At 35.3% G+C, this 16,618-nt stretch overlaps 2 protein-coding genes and 1 pseudogene across 2 annotated transcripts; 1 reads left to right on the top strand and 2 right to left on the bottom strand.

The window, feature by feature from the left end:
- Positions 1-1,156: 1,156 nt before the first annotated feature.
- LOC146884220 (rust resistance kinase Lr10 pseudogene) lies at positions 1,157-2,086 on the bottom strand (annotated as a pseudogene).
- An 8-nt stretch (positions 2,087-2,094) lies between these two features.
- LOC114195622 (uncharacterized) lies at positions 2,095-5,124 on the bottom strand. The gene is made up of 5 exons (XM_085665904.1): positions 5,104-5,124; positions 4,646-4,829; positions 3,940-4,590; positions 2,550-2,573; positions 2,095-2,432 (listed from the first exon to the last, which is right to left on the bottom strand). Exons 1-5 carry the CDS (start codon positions 5,122-5,124, stop codon positions 2,215-2,217), a joined length of 1,098 nt encoding a protein of 365 aa, XP_085522030.1. The 3' UTR covers positions 2,095-2,214.
- A 54-nt stretch (positions 5,125-5,178) lies between these two features.
- LOC114194944 (uncharacterized) lies at positions 5,179-9,884 on the top strand. Its single transcript, XM_028085346.2, has 6 exons — positions 5,179-5,522; positions 7,375-7,657; positions 7,749-7,950; positions 8,090-8,336; positions 8,409-9,384; positions 9,720-9,884. Exons 1-6 carry the CDS (start codon positions 5,179-5,181, stop codon positions 9,882-9,884), a joined length of 2,217 nt encoding a protein of 738 aa, XP_027941147.2.
- Positions 9,885-16,618: the final 6,734 nt, after the last annotated feature.

Raw genomic sequence — 16,618 nt, 5'->3', positions numbered from 1 at the left:
TAATCAAGGCAACTTGAGCCTAACATTGCACTATTTCAAAAGATTTACAAAGTTCACAACATTACACTTTCAAAATATACAAGAACACCGTATAATGACTCTTGAATCACATAAGAATCAAACCAGCACAACAAAACACCTCTTGTAGACCTGGAAAACCACTAGGCATAAGCTAAAAGCTTGAGAAAGACCAAACCTTAGTGGTAGCACAACCTTGCCCACCAAAATTGTAAGACCCGAGAAATTTAAATAATTAAATGGATAATTATTTAATAAATGCGAGTAGTAGGAACCTTTAAGGCATTTAATGCAGATTTTGCAATACTTAAATTTCTAACACGAAGAAGACCCCAATTGTGAATATGAGGATTAGAACACTATACACTTTGATCCATAACTCAGTCTCATAGTTCCAAAGCTACAAAACTATAAAACCATAATTTTGGAATTTATTTACACTCATGCTTCTTTCCACAAGGTTTTTCATTTGTACCACCAACATTCTTCAAAATATTTTCTCTCACATTCACAATGACATTAGACTTCAATTTGCAATTAATATGAATCAAGGGAAACCACTGTCTGAACTTCAAAATGTTGAACAACAACATTTAAAAAAAATTAATTTTCATTAAAAAAATTAAAGTTGAACTTGTTAGTATACATGTAAGTAGTGGAAATGCTTAAGTGAAATGACATTTGCAACATGGGACAAAATTTAACATCGTTGGAAATGAGGGACTAAAACTATTACTTTAGAAAGTAAAGAGACCAAACAAAATCAATGTTTTGAGCAAGGAGACCAAACAAAATCAATGTTTTGAGCAATGACTAATTGCAATTTTTCGTTATAATAGAGAAGTCAAAAACATATTTAACTCCTTTTTAAAATAGGGTATCTTTCAAAAATTAAATTGAAATATATTTGTACCATCAAAATGAATCACATGTCAATTTACAAATGAGGAGAAATGTGACAACAAAATAAAGGACAAAAGAGAATTAGGCCTATGAAAAATTGCACTAATGTCACACTTCCTTACTACATGAAAGTCTTTAAAAGCCATAATCATCTATAATAGCAAACAATTACAACCAATATCCAAGGACCAACCATTCACATTAATTTATTAATCCCATCAACATTACAACTAATTTAAGTTATATTACTTATGTCCTTTTCAACACTCTCAGATGAATCTAATGTTATGCTTTTATTAGGTTGACTATCAGAGTAAGTGGATTTAGAAAAGTCAGAGCTAATATCATCAAGTCTAGAGTTAATATTTTCATGTCTGTATGTTTCATTTTTGTAAAATGAAGGCCTTGGAGGTAATTCAAGACCTTCAACCATCTCTTCAAGCATATCTATTACCTTGTTCATTGAAGGTCGATCACTTGGATTTAACTGAATACACCAAAGTGCTACCAAAAACATCCTTTTAGCTATAATATTTTCCTCTTCTGAAGCATCTTCTATATCAATATTTTTCTCTTCATGAAATTGATCATAAATCCAAAAGGGAAAGTAATGCTGACTTGAATGTTCTGCATGAGGATTTGAGTTCCTCCTCCTACTTGCCATTTCCTTTAGAAGCATGCTAAAACTATACACATCAGCTTTATAGGATACTCCACCCATATTTTTGTAAAACAACTCTGGAGCCATATAACCCAATGTTCCTCTTGCTGCAGTCATATTGATAACACCGTCATTTGTTACATGTAGCTTTGCAAGTCCAAAATCTGAAACCTTTGGAACAAAGTTGTCATCTAAAAGAATATTATGAGGCTTGATATCAAAATGCAAAATTTGAATATCACAACCTTGATGCAAATAAGCAATTCCACCAGCTACTCCAAGAGATATTTCATATATTTTCTCATAACTTAAATGATTGTTTTCTTCTTTGGAGAAAATATATTTATCCAATGATCCATTTGACATAAATTCATAAACTAGAGCTCGCTTTTTTCTGTAAACACAATATCCAAGAAGACGCACCACATTTACATGATGTATTCTTCCAATGGTAACTACTTCATTCATGAAATCTTGTCCATTATCACTAGATTTGCTCAACATCTTTACCGTTACGTCCAACCCACTTCCGAGTTTTCCTTTATATACAACACCAAAGCCTCCTTAACCTAATTTCACTCTAAAACCTCCGGTCATTTTTTTAATTTCTTTGTATTCGTACCTAATGGGATTTATATTTTCGGCGCCATTTGTAGATCAATAGCACAAGAATGTCTTCGGCGCCATTTGTAGATCAATAGCACAAGAATAAGTCCATCTCCAAACAGATATCTGGCAGCCAAATATATTGGTATAATTTGTCGTCCTATGAATATTCCTCCATAAAAGTATTGCAGTCCAACTGGGTTGTCTAATTGTTTCGTGCTAAATGTTATTCTGCTACCTATTCCTACAAAGATATAGGAACATGCTTCAGTCTGATTCATAACTTGGCTCAAATATAAACTAATGAAAATTGTTGTATGATGTGAATTCAGTTTCTAGGAAACACAGAAAAGGATCTTACCAAAAATAACGCCTCTAAGATAAGCTGCAAAAAAACAAAAGTATAAAAGAATAAAAAATCGTGTCAATCCAAAAATGGCGCATGTAAAAACAAATAAAAGAATGAAAGATCGTGTCAGTCCAAAAGTGGCAAACGAAAGAGAAAGTCACCTGAGAAAGACAAATAAAAGAACCATAAGCCTAAGTTTATCAAATTGCAACTTACATAATGTTTCTCGTCATAACCATAATGAAATAAGGTTTGAAAGTACGACGCAGAGTATGTTTTAAGTAAATTTTTCATCATTAAAGAATTAAGAAAAGAAATATAGAATAAAATTCAGCAAATTAAAAGTAATTTATCAATTAAACTAAACCACCTTAGAGACATTAATATAAGTGAGATTTTACCAATTAAATTAAAATAATGAGTTTATGGAAAAAATAATTTTATTTTTTCTTATCCTTCTATTAAAAACCATTTACAAAACTATTTAAACATGTCCTAATATAATTGGCCAAGATCTTCTAACCACTAGTGACCCCTGTAAACTTCATATATATATATATATATATATATATATATATATATATATATATATATATATATATATATATATATATATATATATATATATATATATTTCTACATTTTCATAAATTTTTTATTTTCAATTATACAATTTAGAATTTTTTTTTTAATTTTGAAATATATAATTTAGAATATATATTTTATTTTACATTCTAGAAAATATAATTTAAAATATAAAAAATGCATATTAAAATACATAATTCAAAATAGAAAAATTACATTTAGATTATATAATTTAAAATAGATTTATATTTTGAATTATATAATCTAGAATGATCTTTTATTTTATATTTCAGAGCAGTTTAGAATATACAAATTACATAATAAATTCGACATTCTCGAATAAAAGAATATGAAAGTTCAAGTTGAATTTATAAAGGTGAAGAAAGAAATGGCCTTAGTTTTGTGGATAAAGTATTTACAGTACCATAAGTTCATAGTCACCCGTCAACCCACTACATCACCCAACACTATCGAACTAAAAAAAGAATTTGTTGAATTAACAAAAAAAAAACAGGATTTTAACCATTCCAACTTAGAAAACAAATCTGATTATTAATTTTAAAATTTTATTAACCTTTTTATTAATTTGCTTAAAAATCATATTTATTATAATTTTAAATTTATAACTCAAAATTAAAAAATTACAAAAATTAAATGAAAAGAAATACACGTCCATCAAGTGTGTAAAAATCTCCATGATAAATTAATCATTTTTGTAGAATATTGAATGAATAGTTTAAACACACGAGATATGTATTAAAATATAATAAAATAAAATAATAATGAGGAATGAAAGAATGGAGGAAGTGGATGATACCGCATTTATCGGTGGTGTGGTAGGCGTAATGGCAGTAATGTTTCTCACACTGGACTTCTCCGTTGATAACCTTACACTCCGTTCCCCTCCCACACCGATTCTCGCAAATCACCGGCAACCACGACAACTGAATTCCCTCACTTATCACGCCACGGATCTCGTCGTAGCTAACATTCCCGTTTGGTGACCAATCAACCACCGTTGCCACCATCAGATCGCACCCAACCTTGATGTCCTTCACACGAATCTCATACAACGATGGTTCCAATACCGCGTACACGTGCCCTCCTCTCCCACATTCGCCTCTCTCCACCTTAACATACCGTGGATCGTCACTCACAGGATTCGCGCAGTTGAAGTACCCTATTCTCAGAGTATACCAGTGTTCCCAAGTGAACGGCTCCGATCCGAAATCATCTGGACCAACCAGGCCCGTGGGCCTGAAATTACTATCCGTTAAGAAATTGCGAGGGATGAAGGAGCAATTACCTTCTTCCTCCTGACCCGGGTCACTCACAACGATTTTGTATCTCTTGTAGTCGATGTCTCGTACATGGTATTTTGCCGAAAACAAGGTTAATAAGAGTGTGGCGTTGTTAACGCAATCTAACTCGTACCTTGGGTCGCCGCACTGGCTTGGGTGCCCGATGACTTGAATGGCTCAAGCAAGCTCGAAGAAACGAACGGGTCAGATAGGCCCTAAGACCCGCAGACCCGAACAGGTCAGGAGGGCCCGATGACCCGAACGAGTTAGGCAGGCTCGAAGAATTGAACGGATAAGGTGGGTCCGAAGACCCGAACGGATCAGGCGGACACGAAGACCCGAAAGGGTCACGCGGACCCGAAGACCCGAATGGACCAGGTAGGACCAATGACGAAAACAGGTCAGGCTGCCCAAAGACTAGAACGGGTCAGGAAGGCCCAAAGACCCGGATGAGCCCGATGACCCGGACGGGCCCGACGACCCGAACGAGCCCGAAGACCCGGATGGGGCGAACGACCTGGACGGGCCCGGCGACTCGGATGGGCCCGACGACCCGGATGGGCTCGATGACCCAAACGGGTCTATCGACCTACATGGGCCTTACGACCCAGATAGGCACGACGACACGAACGGGCCGGACGACCCGGATGGGCCGAACGATCCGGGCGATCCGGACGGACCTGACGACTCAAACGACCCATATGGGCCCGACGACCCAGACGAGCTTGACGACCTACACGGGCCTTACGACCCAGATGGCACGACGACACGAACAACGCGTCGACCCGGATGGGTCCTACGACCTAGACGGGCTCGACGTCCTGGACGGGGCCTACGACCCGGACGGGCCCGACGACCCAAACAGACTTGACGACCCGTACATGATCGACGACCTGGATGGGCCCGACAACTCAGACGGGCCTGACGACGTTGACATACCCGACGACCTAGACGAGCCCCACGACTCGAACGTGTATGACTACCCGATTGGGCCCGACTGTTTGGACGGGTCTGTCCGGGTCGTCTGGCCCGTTCGTGTCGTCGGGCCCATTCGGGTTGTCCGGCCCGTTCACGTCGTCGAGCTTGTTCGTGTTGTCGGGTCCGTTCGAGTTGTCCGGCCCGTCTGGGTCGTCGGTCTCATCCGGGTCATCCGGGCCTTAATGACACAAGTTTTAAAAAATTCAATTTAAATTTCTTTTATAAAAAATGAATTCTGGATATGTAAAATTTGTCAAACAATATTTAAATAAATTGTTTATTGACAAGTAAACCAAGTGTATACACATCCTCAAAAAGCATCAAAAGTAAAAACATATTATTAAATGCAAAACAAAAGGACATATTATTAAAAATATATTTATTTTATTTGTGATGACCATTGACGTATGTCTTAGGTGAACTTTGTAAGATACTGGAAAAATATAATAATTGGGAAATATATCTCCAAGGTGTTTTATTATTTTATTTAAAATATTTTGATAAGAGGTAAAATGATTTATTTAATAGATTTATTTTATTAAAAATATTTTCTGAGAGATAAAATTTAATAAATAATTATTCAATTAAGAAGATATTAAATTTATTTTCTAAGATATGGAGAGTTATCGATGACAATCATCCAACGGTCTGCATCATGGGCCAAGGGATAGGCTCATCTTTAATTTCTTTTGTTTGTAATAATTCAATAAAAGTAGAATTGCATAGATTTGATGTTTTTATGTGGTGTAATTAGCAAATTATTGGGTTTGTATTTGTAGGCCATGTTTTATTGTTGTTTGTTTTTTCCTTGTAAATTTGTGGGGTTGTTTGTGGTTGGGCTAGCGCAACCCAATGTCTTCAACAACTTCATGACTAGGCCATCACATGTTGGGGGCTTCTCCTTGTATCTCCAATTCTTCTCCAGTACCCCCAATAATTACCATTTTACCCATAATAAATTTTTACTTGGTAGAGATGGGTGAAAGCAGTAAATGGTATTTACTGCGGGCAACAGTGCTTTCATATTTTTCTCTGTTTTTATCTGTGCACACAACTTTGCACCCCCAAATATTTTGATATTCGTTTCTTCTCTCCGTTTTCTTCACAGTTTTTTTCACAGTGCTAGTGCTTCCTCTGCTTCAAGGTGGCAGTGGTTCATGCCTCCGTTGCTCTTCAAGCTCATCCTCTTGTCACATGTTCAAGCTGCCAGTTGTCCTTGAAGATGGTCCAATCTTTGTGCACCCCGCTGTTTCATTATTTTTTTTTTAAAGTTGTGCTTTTCTCTTCTCTTCCAGGTTAGTCTCCTTCCATTTTAATCATAATCATATTGAATGTCTGGAATTTGATTTGAATGTTGTTTTTAAGATCCATTTTGATTTTTTTTTCTTTTTTTTTTATGTGAAATGGATGTCGAGATCCATTTCAGAAAAATAAGAAACAGATGTCGACATCCATTTCGTATTTTTTTTTTGTTTTTTTTCGTATTACTGATGTCGAGATCCGTTGCAGAAAAATGTGAAACGGATGTCGACATGCGTTTCATTAATTTTTTATGAAACGGATATCGAGATCTGTTTCAGAAAAATGTGAAACAGATGTCGACATCCATTACATTAAAAAACAAAAAAAAAATTAATGAAACAGATGTCGAGATCCGTTTCACATTTTTTTGAAACGGATCTCAAGATCCGTTTAGTATTTTTTTTCCTTCTTACAGATGTCACACACAACTAGATTGGCAAAGAAGTACAGAGGCAAAATCAAGATACAAATGGTTTAATTAAGCGTGTTAGAGGGGTTGCTTTTAATCTTGGATTTGTTGTTATTATTCTAAGATCAGATAAATATAATGGACAATCAGGAAGAAAGACCCATGTATTATTAGGTTGTGAAAGAGGTGGAAAATATAGAAAATACAAATGTGATGAAGAACCGAGTTTATCTGGGACAAGAAAATGTGATTGTCCCTTTAGATTGAGAGGCAGACCCATCTCTCAAGGGGAGGGATGGGTGTTGAACGTAAAATGTGGTTACCATAATCACGATGTCTCATCTACCCTAGTTGGTCACCCCTATGCGGGTAGGTTGAAGTCCACTAAACACTCGTTGCTTGTTGATATGACTAAAAGTCAAGTAAAATCTGCAAATATACTTCTCACTCTCAAAGAAAAAGATGAGTATAATGTGACAACTTTAAAGCAAGTATATAATGCAAGATATAGGTACAAACGTTCAGTAAGAGGTTCAAGGACTGAGGTATAACAGTTAATGTTGATGTTGGAACGTGATCACTATATCCATTTTAGTAGATGTGTTGAAATCTGATGTGGTTAGCGATTTGTTCTAGACCCATACTGATGCTGTGAAGTTGTTAAATTCATTCAATGTTGTGTTCTTAATGGATAATACTTACAAAACTAACAAATATCGGTTGTCATTGCTTGAGATTGTTGGTGTGACCTCAATAGGATTAACTTTCTCAGCCGCGTTTGCATTTTTATCCAGTGAAAAGCAAAATAATTTCACTTGGGCTCTTGAAAGGCTAAGAGGTTTGTTTATGACGTCTGAGGGTGGTCCACAAGTCATTGTAACTGACAGGGATCTGGCTCTAATGAATGTTGTTGACATTGTGTTCCTTGAGTGTTATCATCTTCTATGTCGTTTCCATATTCAAAAAAAATGTGCAAGCAAAGTGCAAAATGTTAGTGAATTCTGTTGATGCATGGGATGTTATACTGCAAACATGGGAGAATTTTATGGACTGTGAAGATGAGTTAAAGTTTAACGATTGTGTTAATCGTCTTGAGGTTGTTTGCCAATCATGGCCTGTATTCTTTGAATATGTTAATGACTCGTGGATCATTCTTTACAAGAAATATTTTGTCAAGGCGTGGACGAACAAAGTTATGCATTTAGGGAATACAACATCAAATAGGTATGTTTGCATCTTCTTATTATTTCATTTTTTATTAATGGTTTGTATGATTCCATGTATAAATTGTACTAGGGTTGAGTCTGCTCATTGGAGCCTCAAGAAAGTTCTTGGAAGTAGTATGAGAGACCTTTGTTCGTGTTGGGATGGAATTCACAACGTTATTATCTTGCAACACAACAAAATAAAGACGTCTTTTGAAAGAAGTCTTAATCTGATGAGTGACTCTTACAAGGCATTGAGTTATAGAAGATTAGTGGGATATGTTTCTAGATTTGCCTTAGAACTCCTTGCTCCAGAGTTAGAAAGAGTTAAGAAAATTGGATTTGATACTAGTCATTGTGGTTGCATTCTCAGACAAACTTATTATCTTTCATGTGCGTGTGAATTAGCACGATATGACCCTGGGATGATTGCTCTCCAAGAAATTCATGTCATGTGGACTAGGTTGAGCTTCTCAAATGTGTCATCTTCACAACCCGAAGGGCAATTATCTATTCAGAGGGAGGTTGATCTGTTGCTTAATATTTTCAAAGAAGTTGACATTGTAGGAAAAGTCACCATCAAACATAAATTACTTGACATAGTTTGCCCTTCGATGACATCGATGTTGCCGCCAGTGAGTAAAATTAAGACGAAGGGTGCAACTAAAAGTCATCGATCAAAGAAGTCAACCAAACGTGATCCCTTATATTTTGAGCATGTTGACGCCTTCATTGAGTCATCAAGACAAGACACATGTGTTGGAAAAACAGAAAAGAAGCTGAAGACCAAAGGTGTAATTCAAGAAAAGATAATACCCATGCTAGAACAGTTCAATCATGTTTTTCAGCCTTATATAGTGGATGTTGTAGATGTAGTGGCAGATGGTCATTGTGGGTATAGATGCACTGCTGCATTGTTGGATATGGGTGAGGAGTCATGGCCTCTAATCAGACAAGATTTATACAAAGAACGTAGTCAATGGCGAGATGAATATGCAACATTAGTTGGAGGCTATGATCGTCTGGAAGAACTGAGAAAGTCTTTGCTAGTTAATTCACCATCAGGGGTATGACTTCTACACACTAATGTTGAAACTTATTTATTTAAATTTTTTATGATTTTTTTTATTATAATCTAATTAATTATATACAGGCTAATTGAGACAAGTGGATGACTATACCGGACATGTGGTATGCGATTGCTAATCGATATAATGTAATCCTCGTGTGTTTGTTATTGGTTTAAAATTTGACGATATTCCCACTCCATACATCCCCACCTATTTCGCAAAGTCGACATTGACTAATTTGTATTGGACATGTTTACGATTCTCATTTTGTGCAGGTATATTTTTTTTTTCAAATAACTTTATTTCTTTATTGACTAATTACATATTTACAGGTTCGTCTGCAAGAAGGTTGTCCATTACCGATGGAGGATATCATATCATCTAGCAATTGTTACCCAAAGACAAAGGGGTGGGCATCATTTTATAGAGATAGGATGCAGGCAATCGTAGATTTGCACGTAGTGGATCGTAGTTATGTAGATCTTATGGAAGACTGATTATTGTTAATTGTATTAAATATTTGATTGTTGTAGTTTATTTTAGGAAATTTCATATTGTAATGTACTTTTAAAAAATATGTTTGTAATTATTTTACTAATATATAAAATATTAATTCCTCTGGCCAAAGGATATTTTGGCCTTATTACTAACAAAATAGACGTTTGAATTTGTAATCATATATATATATATATATATATATATATATATATATATATATATATATATATATATATGAAATAACTTAATATAAAATCCAATAAAAATGTAAATTCTAACATCAAATACAAACATAAAGTAAATCAACTATCCAAATATAGATGGTCGTCGACCTCGAACTTTACGTCCTCCTCTAGTCTCTTTCTCTTATGTTGCATCACGAGATATCTGTAATAACTCATGCATGCGATCCCAAGCAACTATGCCTTCACTAATGTCTCTACAATCTATCATCCGCTGAAGACTACTGACAATGCGTTTCATGGCACCCTGCGATAATACCAAGTTAATTTCAAATATTTAAGTTACTAATAATATGAACAAATAAATTTGTAACATACCAATAAATCACCAGAAGATGATGACCCTGACGTCCTCTGAACCGATATGTCATCTGGCAAATTCTGATGAAGTCGGGGCATAACGACAAGGCAAGGTTGCTCGGCCTCAACTTCACGTAAAATGTAAGGATTGGAGACCCTCCTAAATCACTACAAATATCCATCCGAACATGAAAAAGGAGCTGGCGTGGGGACCACCTGAACTACAAAAAATTGATCGTAGTCTCTCCACCGATCATCAATAGTTGCAAAGTCTAACATTGGAAGAGAACTCGGCGATTGGGAATAGGCTGCATGAAGCCAAATTGTCACAGCACACGCTCTGACAGATGACGATGTGCGAGAATACCAAGCCTTAGGAAGGCAGAAAACATGGTAGATACAACAAGTGGTCGACCAGCTCTATGTGCTACATATGGGTTCCAAATCACCCTATCATATGTCATGGCATCCAATTGGACTTTAACATCAGCTATAGCGGAAGTAGCGCGTCGACTAACATAACATCTCGCACGGGGTTTTGGTCTCCACATATGTATCCCGTAATTGCTTCCTTCCCAATGCAGGAAAGTGCTCGTGTATCCAAGCCTGTATTAAATAACATTTCATTTAACTATTGTGATATAAAACAAAAAAACAAGTAAAATATTGAAAAAAATGTAATATAAAAGGGTACCTGCAGAAGAGGTAGATATTCATCTAATTGCTTTGTATTTACAAAGTTGGCATCTCCTAGCTGCTCATATAAGTAGGCAAGAGATGCAACTCCCCAAGCATATCTACGACATGTAGGGAGATCTCTACATAGCTCGAGGTAATGTGTACGAACATAGATGGTGTTTTTATTAGCAAATATCGTGCACCCTACAAGGTACACAAGATATGCACGCGCAGCAAACTCCCATAGCTCGTTATCACAACAACTATCATACAGCTCTCTCAAACAGTTAAGTCTGACCTGTGCACCCCGACTTTGATTCAATTCATCGCAAGCCATGCCCCGATCAACACCAAGAAGTGTCATAAAAATCTCAACTGAATCTTCATATTCAAGATTTTCAGTGGAGCAAAATTGTCCAGTGATGGGAAGATGAAGGAGCGACCAGACGTCATCTAAAGTGATGGTCATTTCACCAATAGGTAGATGAAAAGTATTAGTCTCGGGATGTCATCTCTCCATGAAACCCAATACTAACCCAATATCGGGATATTCATATAAAATATCGCACAGAGGTGATAATCCAAAAGCTACCATAAAGAGGAAAACAGAATGGTGACGAGGTCCTAATTTTTTCACTCTTTTAATATAGGAGACTACTTTCACAACTCGATCCTAACAAAAAATAAACATAAAACAATAAAAATACATAACAACAATAAAATTAAACATTTATAAAAACTTCTTATTAACATGACCATCCCATACGATCCGTTCAACATGATCCTGGTACCGAGTCACTAAAGATGTATCAGAGGGACCACCTAGAAATCCTGCACTATCGCTATCAATCCCATGCTCCTCGTCCTGAGGAACATCGAAGACCTCATGCTCAACAACATCATCTTGAACAACATCAGCCTCGTGCTGACCCGTTCTACGAGTTGAAGCGGTCGGTCTCTTACGTGCAGCACCCTGTGTAGAATTCTCGAGTGCATCATGTGAACCGCGTCTAGATAAATTTCCTCGTGTCCTAACCATATCTATAATTCAAAGTTTCAAACATTACAATCAAACATAGTCTATCATTCGGTTATGTTAACATAGATGGTATACTATAGGTTTTGATATATCTAAAATGGAGTGACATACATATAATTCCAAAACTACTAACATAAATAATATTCTAGAGCTAGTCCTTCTAAATACAATCCAATCGGATACATTTTTTCTCCTGTCTATAATACATTTTAGAAGAAAAAGTCACAAGCAATGGGTTTACAATAAATATAAATATATATATATATATATATATATATATATATATATATATATATATATAATTTTAACTTCAATGCAAACCAACTTCAATTTTCTAAATTCGATGGATGCTTTTGTTTTAAAATATTTTTATATTTAAATCTAAATAATAGATGCATGAACATTCAAGTAGTAAAATTATTGAAATGGAAATAATTGTAAAAAATAGTGCAACTACTAGCATCCAAAAATGGCTGACACGGATATATAGCAGTTTGTTCCTCTCCAAGAAAAGAAGTGAAAAACTGGAAAAAAAAATAAAACTAAAAAAAAAAGAAATAAAACATTGAAGAAAAATAGGAAACGGATGTCGACATCCGTTTCAGGAAAATTGCAAAGTCGATGTCGAGATCTGCAATGGCAGAAAAGAAAGGAACCGTTTCATAAAAAAAATGTCGAGATCTGAATGTCGAAATTCGTTTCACAAAATCTTGAAACAGATGTCGACATCCGTTTCATAAAAAAAAAATTATGAAACGGATGTCGACATCCATTTCACAAAAATAATGAAAAAAAGGGAAATGGATCTCGACATCCGTTTCTCAAAATCATGAAACGAATTTTGATATTTGTTTCATATGAAAACAAAAAAATACAATGGATCTCGACATCCGTTATGGCACACATGGATTACAACATCGATACAGTAGCATTTAGCATTCAGTTTCATCAATCACCATCATCATTCACGAAAAATCAAGAGAAAAATTAACTGGATGTGTGGATTCTAGATTAAGTGCGAACAGGAAGGGGAATTGGAAGGCTGGGTCACTCCAAAGTATGGATTAGTGGTGCTGCTTATTGGTGCTCTGCGGCTGCTGCTCAGATCTACCCACAAGGCAGTAACGACTGAATGCAAAGATTGAGTGAAAGAGGCACAAAAAGAGGTGAATGCAAAGAAGAGACAAGGCTAAATTTTAAATGCCCCCGCTGTTGCTAGGTCAAAGAGATTCGTTTTTGGGGTGTAGGGTGCAGGGCTACAGTGCGGTAGCACTTTTTTTTCACTGTTTTTTCTCTTTCTTCTTTTATTTTTTACAATGGGCAAAAGTGAGAATAAGGAAAGTTTTGGGGGTACAAGAGTAAGAGTTGGGGGTACAGGGAGAAGCCCCAGCACATGTTTTAGGCAACGAGAGTGAACAAGCGCTCCAGTGTGCATTATTTCCATGGGCTCAGAATCCAAGTCCCTCTTGGGGGCTTCTCCCTACACCCCAACCCTTTCTCCTATACCCCTAAAAACATTTTTAGTTTCAGCTTTGTCCTAGCAGTTAAAAAGTTAAAGTAACAGAGAGAGAAAAAAAGTATGTTGTGGATGTCAACATCCGCAACATAACCTGACATTCGTTGAAATTGTATTGCGGATGTCGACATCTGTAACACCCCAATTTTGGGATGTCATGAAAAGTTAGAAAATTATCACGTTTGACAGAAAAGGATTATCATTGAAAATGTACTAATAAAAAAATTTATAATTTAATTTAAATTACGTAGTTCAAAATGTTAGCTTGTCAAAAAAACTTCCAATAATAATTACGAACAAAAGGAAATTACATAATCTTCAATATTTGATTAAAACAACTAAATATTTATGAAAACTCTCGAGTTCACCCCAACCTCTCGTCGATGTACTTCATGCTAAAAACATCTGCATTATCATCTGCTCTCGTATAACACACATGTGATATGATCATCGCACATGCAACAAACACACAAACAAACAAATAGGGGTAAGCTAACAAAAAACAATGATATTTATAAAAGAAATTCATAAATAATACATGTCCAATGATACTCAACGTCGCATTCAAGTAACACTTAATCATTATGATCACAATCAATCCTTGGTTTGAACACATAAACCCCAAAATCCATGCAATCATACCAAACCAAACATAGCATCACATTCATCTAAAATCTTCAAACATAGTGATCATAATCAAGCTTTGGTTTTCCGCGACCTCTCACCCCATAACAACCTCTAGTTTCCTAGAACCTACATATGTTTTTACATGATTATAAAAGAATCACATACTTATCGTATATAGGTACCTGAGATGGAAGCAGTGACTGGTCAAGAAATTCAAAGAATGAATCTACAAAAGCTTCAAGAAATTTAGCTGTAGCGTCTATCATAGTCTTATGAACTTGAACATCAATTAGTGAAGGGACTCCAACTAGAATTTTCTTGAGTGGCTGCTTAATAAATCATGTATTCACTTACAGTTAAAGTGGGAAAAGCAAACTAAAAGCAAACTAAAATTATCATTGAATCACTCTGCCCCTATTAAGAAGCATGCTCAACCCCTCATTGGCAAATTTTAAAACCTCATTGGTAAAAACTTACACCGAATGTGGAAATTCGGTACTAAAGTAAAAAAAATTAAAAGCTAACACTAGATGTGGACATCCGATTTAAAACTAAAAATTTAAAAATGGATGTAGAAATCCCAATTGTTTTGCTACCGTTGATTGAACTCTGATGTTGTTCATTTTATCTTTTTTTCCTTGTTTTTCTATATTCTTTGCTTTCTCCTACTTACCCCCACAATCAATAGAGAAGATTAAACCAATGTTTTAGAAGGATAAAAAGAAAATGGCTTGCTTAAACTTGTTTTGAAGCTCTTGCTGATCTTAGGATGAAATTCGATTAGGAAATGAATGGTGTTGAGACTGAGAGCGAGAGAGACAATATACATGACAAATTAGATTACGTGTTTAAGGTGGTGGTGATAGGGGACTCACTAGTAGGAAAAAGTCAAATGCTCTCAAGGTTTGCAAAGAACGAATTCTGCTTTGACTCAAAGTCCACCATTGGGGTTGAGTTCCAGATTAAACGATCACAATCAATGGCAAAGTTATCAAGGCATAGATTTGGGATATTGTTGGCCAAGAAAGGTTCACTTTCTCTCTCTATTTCTCTCTCTCATGCGTCTGATTTTGTTCACATTAAGTTATATACCAGATGTCGACATCCGTAGAAGCAAGAATCGGGTGTTAACCTTCGTAAATGAAAAAAAAACAACGAATTAATAAAGTCTCTGATGTTGACATCTGTAGAACAATACAAGAACTAGATGTCGACATCCATAAGTGGACAAAAAACTCATAATGGGAATTGAATGTCGACATTTGATAGAAACTGAAACAAAAAAGAAATCATTATGGATGTGAACATTATGTCTTTCCCATGATTTTAGTATTTGAGTGTTCATGTATACCAGTAGAGGCAGTGTAGTGCAGTCAGGGCAAATTAATGGGTACAAGCATCTAGGATATCCTTAAGTTATCATAATACAATACACATTAAAAAAAGGAACACTTACATGGAAAGGAGGGGTTGCTTACAGTAGGATATGGGTGAGAGAGCTTAATGTTGTAGATGTGGGGAAAAGAGAAAAGGAGACGTTGCACGGAGGTGAAGAGTAGAGAAAATTAAACCTTACGAATGTAAAGAAAAGGGAAAGAGTGGCACATCAATTAGATTAAGAAATTTAGGGATGGGGTTCAGTTCATTTGCATTAAATAAGAGAGAGAAAAAATAAATTTATTTTAACTAAGAGGTAAAGTGGAAATTTAAAAATATTTTGGAAGGGAGAAGAAATATGTGGAGATGCATGGAAAAGCTCTCTATATTCAAATACATACAAGTGTTTATTTGTCATGCACTTAATTGAGACAAAGGTGGTTAAGAATAGTGAAAGGAAAAGATGATTATTGAGCAAGTTGTAACAAATGTTCAACCCGAGAGCACCAACTAGGGCCTTACTATTTGCAAATGTTTATCTCTTTTTGAAGTGTTTAGTTTGGGGCTTATCATATGTATCGTTCACATCACAATTTTTTAAGACATTATAAATTAATGTGTTGAATGATAATGCTGAAATTATACTCCAACAATTACAGGCATTACATCCGATATGAAACATAATTATAAACTAAATCTTCTTTAAAATATTAAGTTAAACAAATGCACATATTTTTAATGGTCATGTAAACACTAAATAATTTAAATCTTGGTGCTTTACATATGATTGTATGACTTGAATTTGAAATTTACATATCCTAAATAAATTATGTTTTTACTCCAAAACAAGTGTCAAAATAATTAAATAAAAATTACAAAAAAAAATCCAAATTACAGTGAATTTGAATTAGTTACACTGTTGAAAGCTACTAACTAACTTTGTATAATAATCCG

This window comes from Vigna unguiculata, chromosome 8, assembly GCF_037176805.1.
Source record: "Vigna unguiculata cultivar grain cowpea cultivar isolate G323 ecotype 2 chromosome 8, ASM3717680v1, whole genome shotgun sequence".
Lineage (NCBI taxonomy): Eukaryota > Viridiplantae > Streptophyta > Magnoliopsida > Fabales > Fabaceae > Vigna > Vigna unguiculata.
The sequence above is the reverse complement of the archived record's forward strand: the minus strand, read 5'-3'. Positions and strand labels throughout refer to the sequence as shown.

Bases quoted from the DNA above. Each gene is read 5' to 3' on its own strand.
- LOC114195622 (XM_085665904.1), bottom strand. From the start codon at position 5,124: ATGGGTCGTTTGAGTCGTCAG. The intron at 4,591-4,645 runs GTCTTAGGGCCT...GAGCCATTCAAG, and splicing joins TGACCTGTTCGGGTCTGCGG to TCATCGGGCACCCAAGCCAG. The intron at 2,574-3,939 runs GTATCATCCACT...GTTTTTTTGCAG, and splicing joins CCACACCACCGATAAATGCG to CTTATCTTAGAGGCGTTATT.
- LOC114194944 (XM_028085346.2), top strand. From the start codon at position 5,179: ATGGCACGACGACACGAACAACGCGTCGACCCGGATGGGTCCTACGAC. The intron at 7,951-8,089 runs GTTTGTTTATGA...AAAATGTGCAAG, and splicing joins GGCTCTTGAAAGGCTAAGAG to CAAAGTGCAAAATGTTAGTG. The intron at 9,385-9,719 runs GTATGACTTCTA...ACATATTTACAG, and splicing joins TAGTTAATTCACCATCAGGG to GTTCGTCTGCAAGAAGGTTG.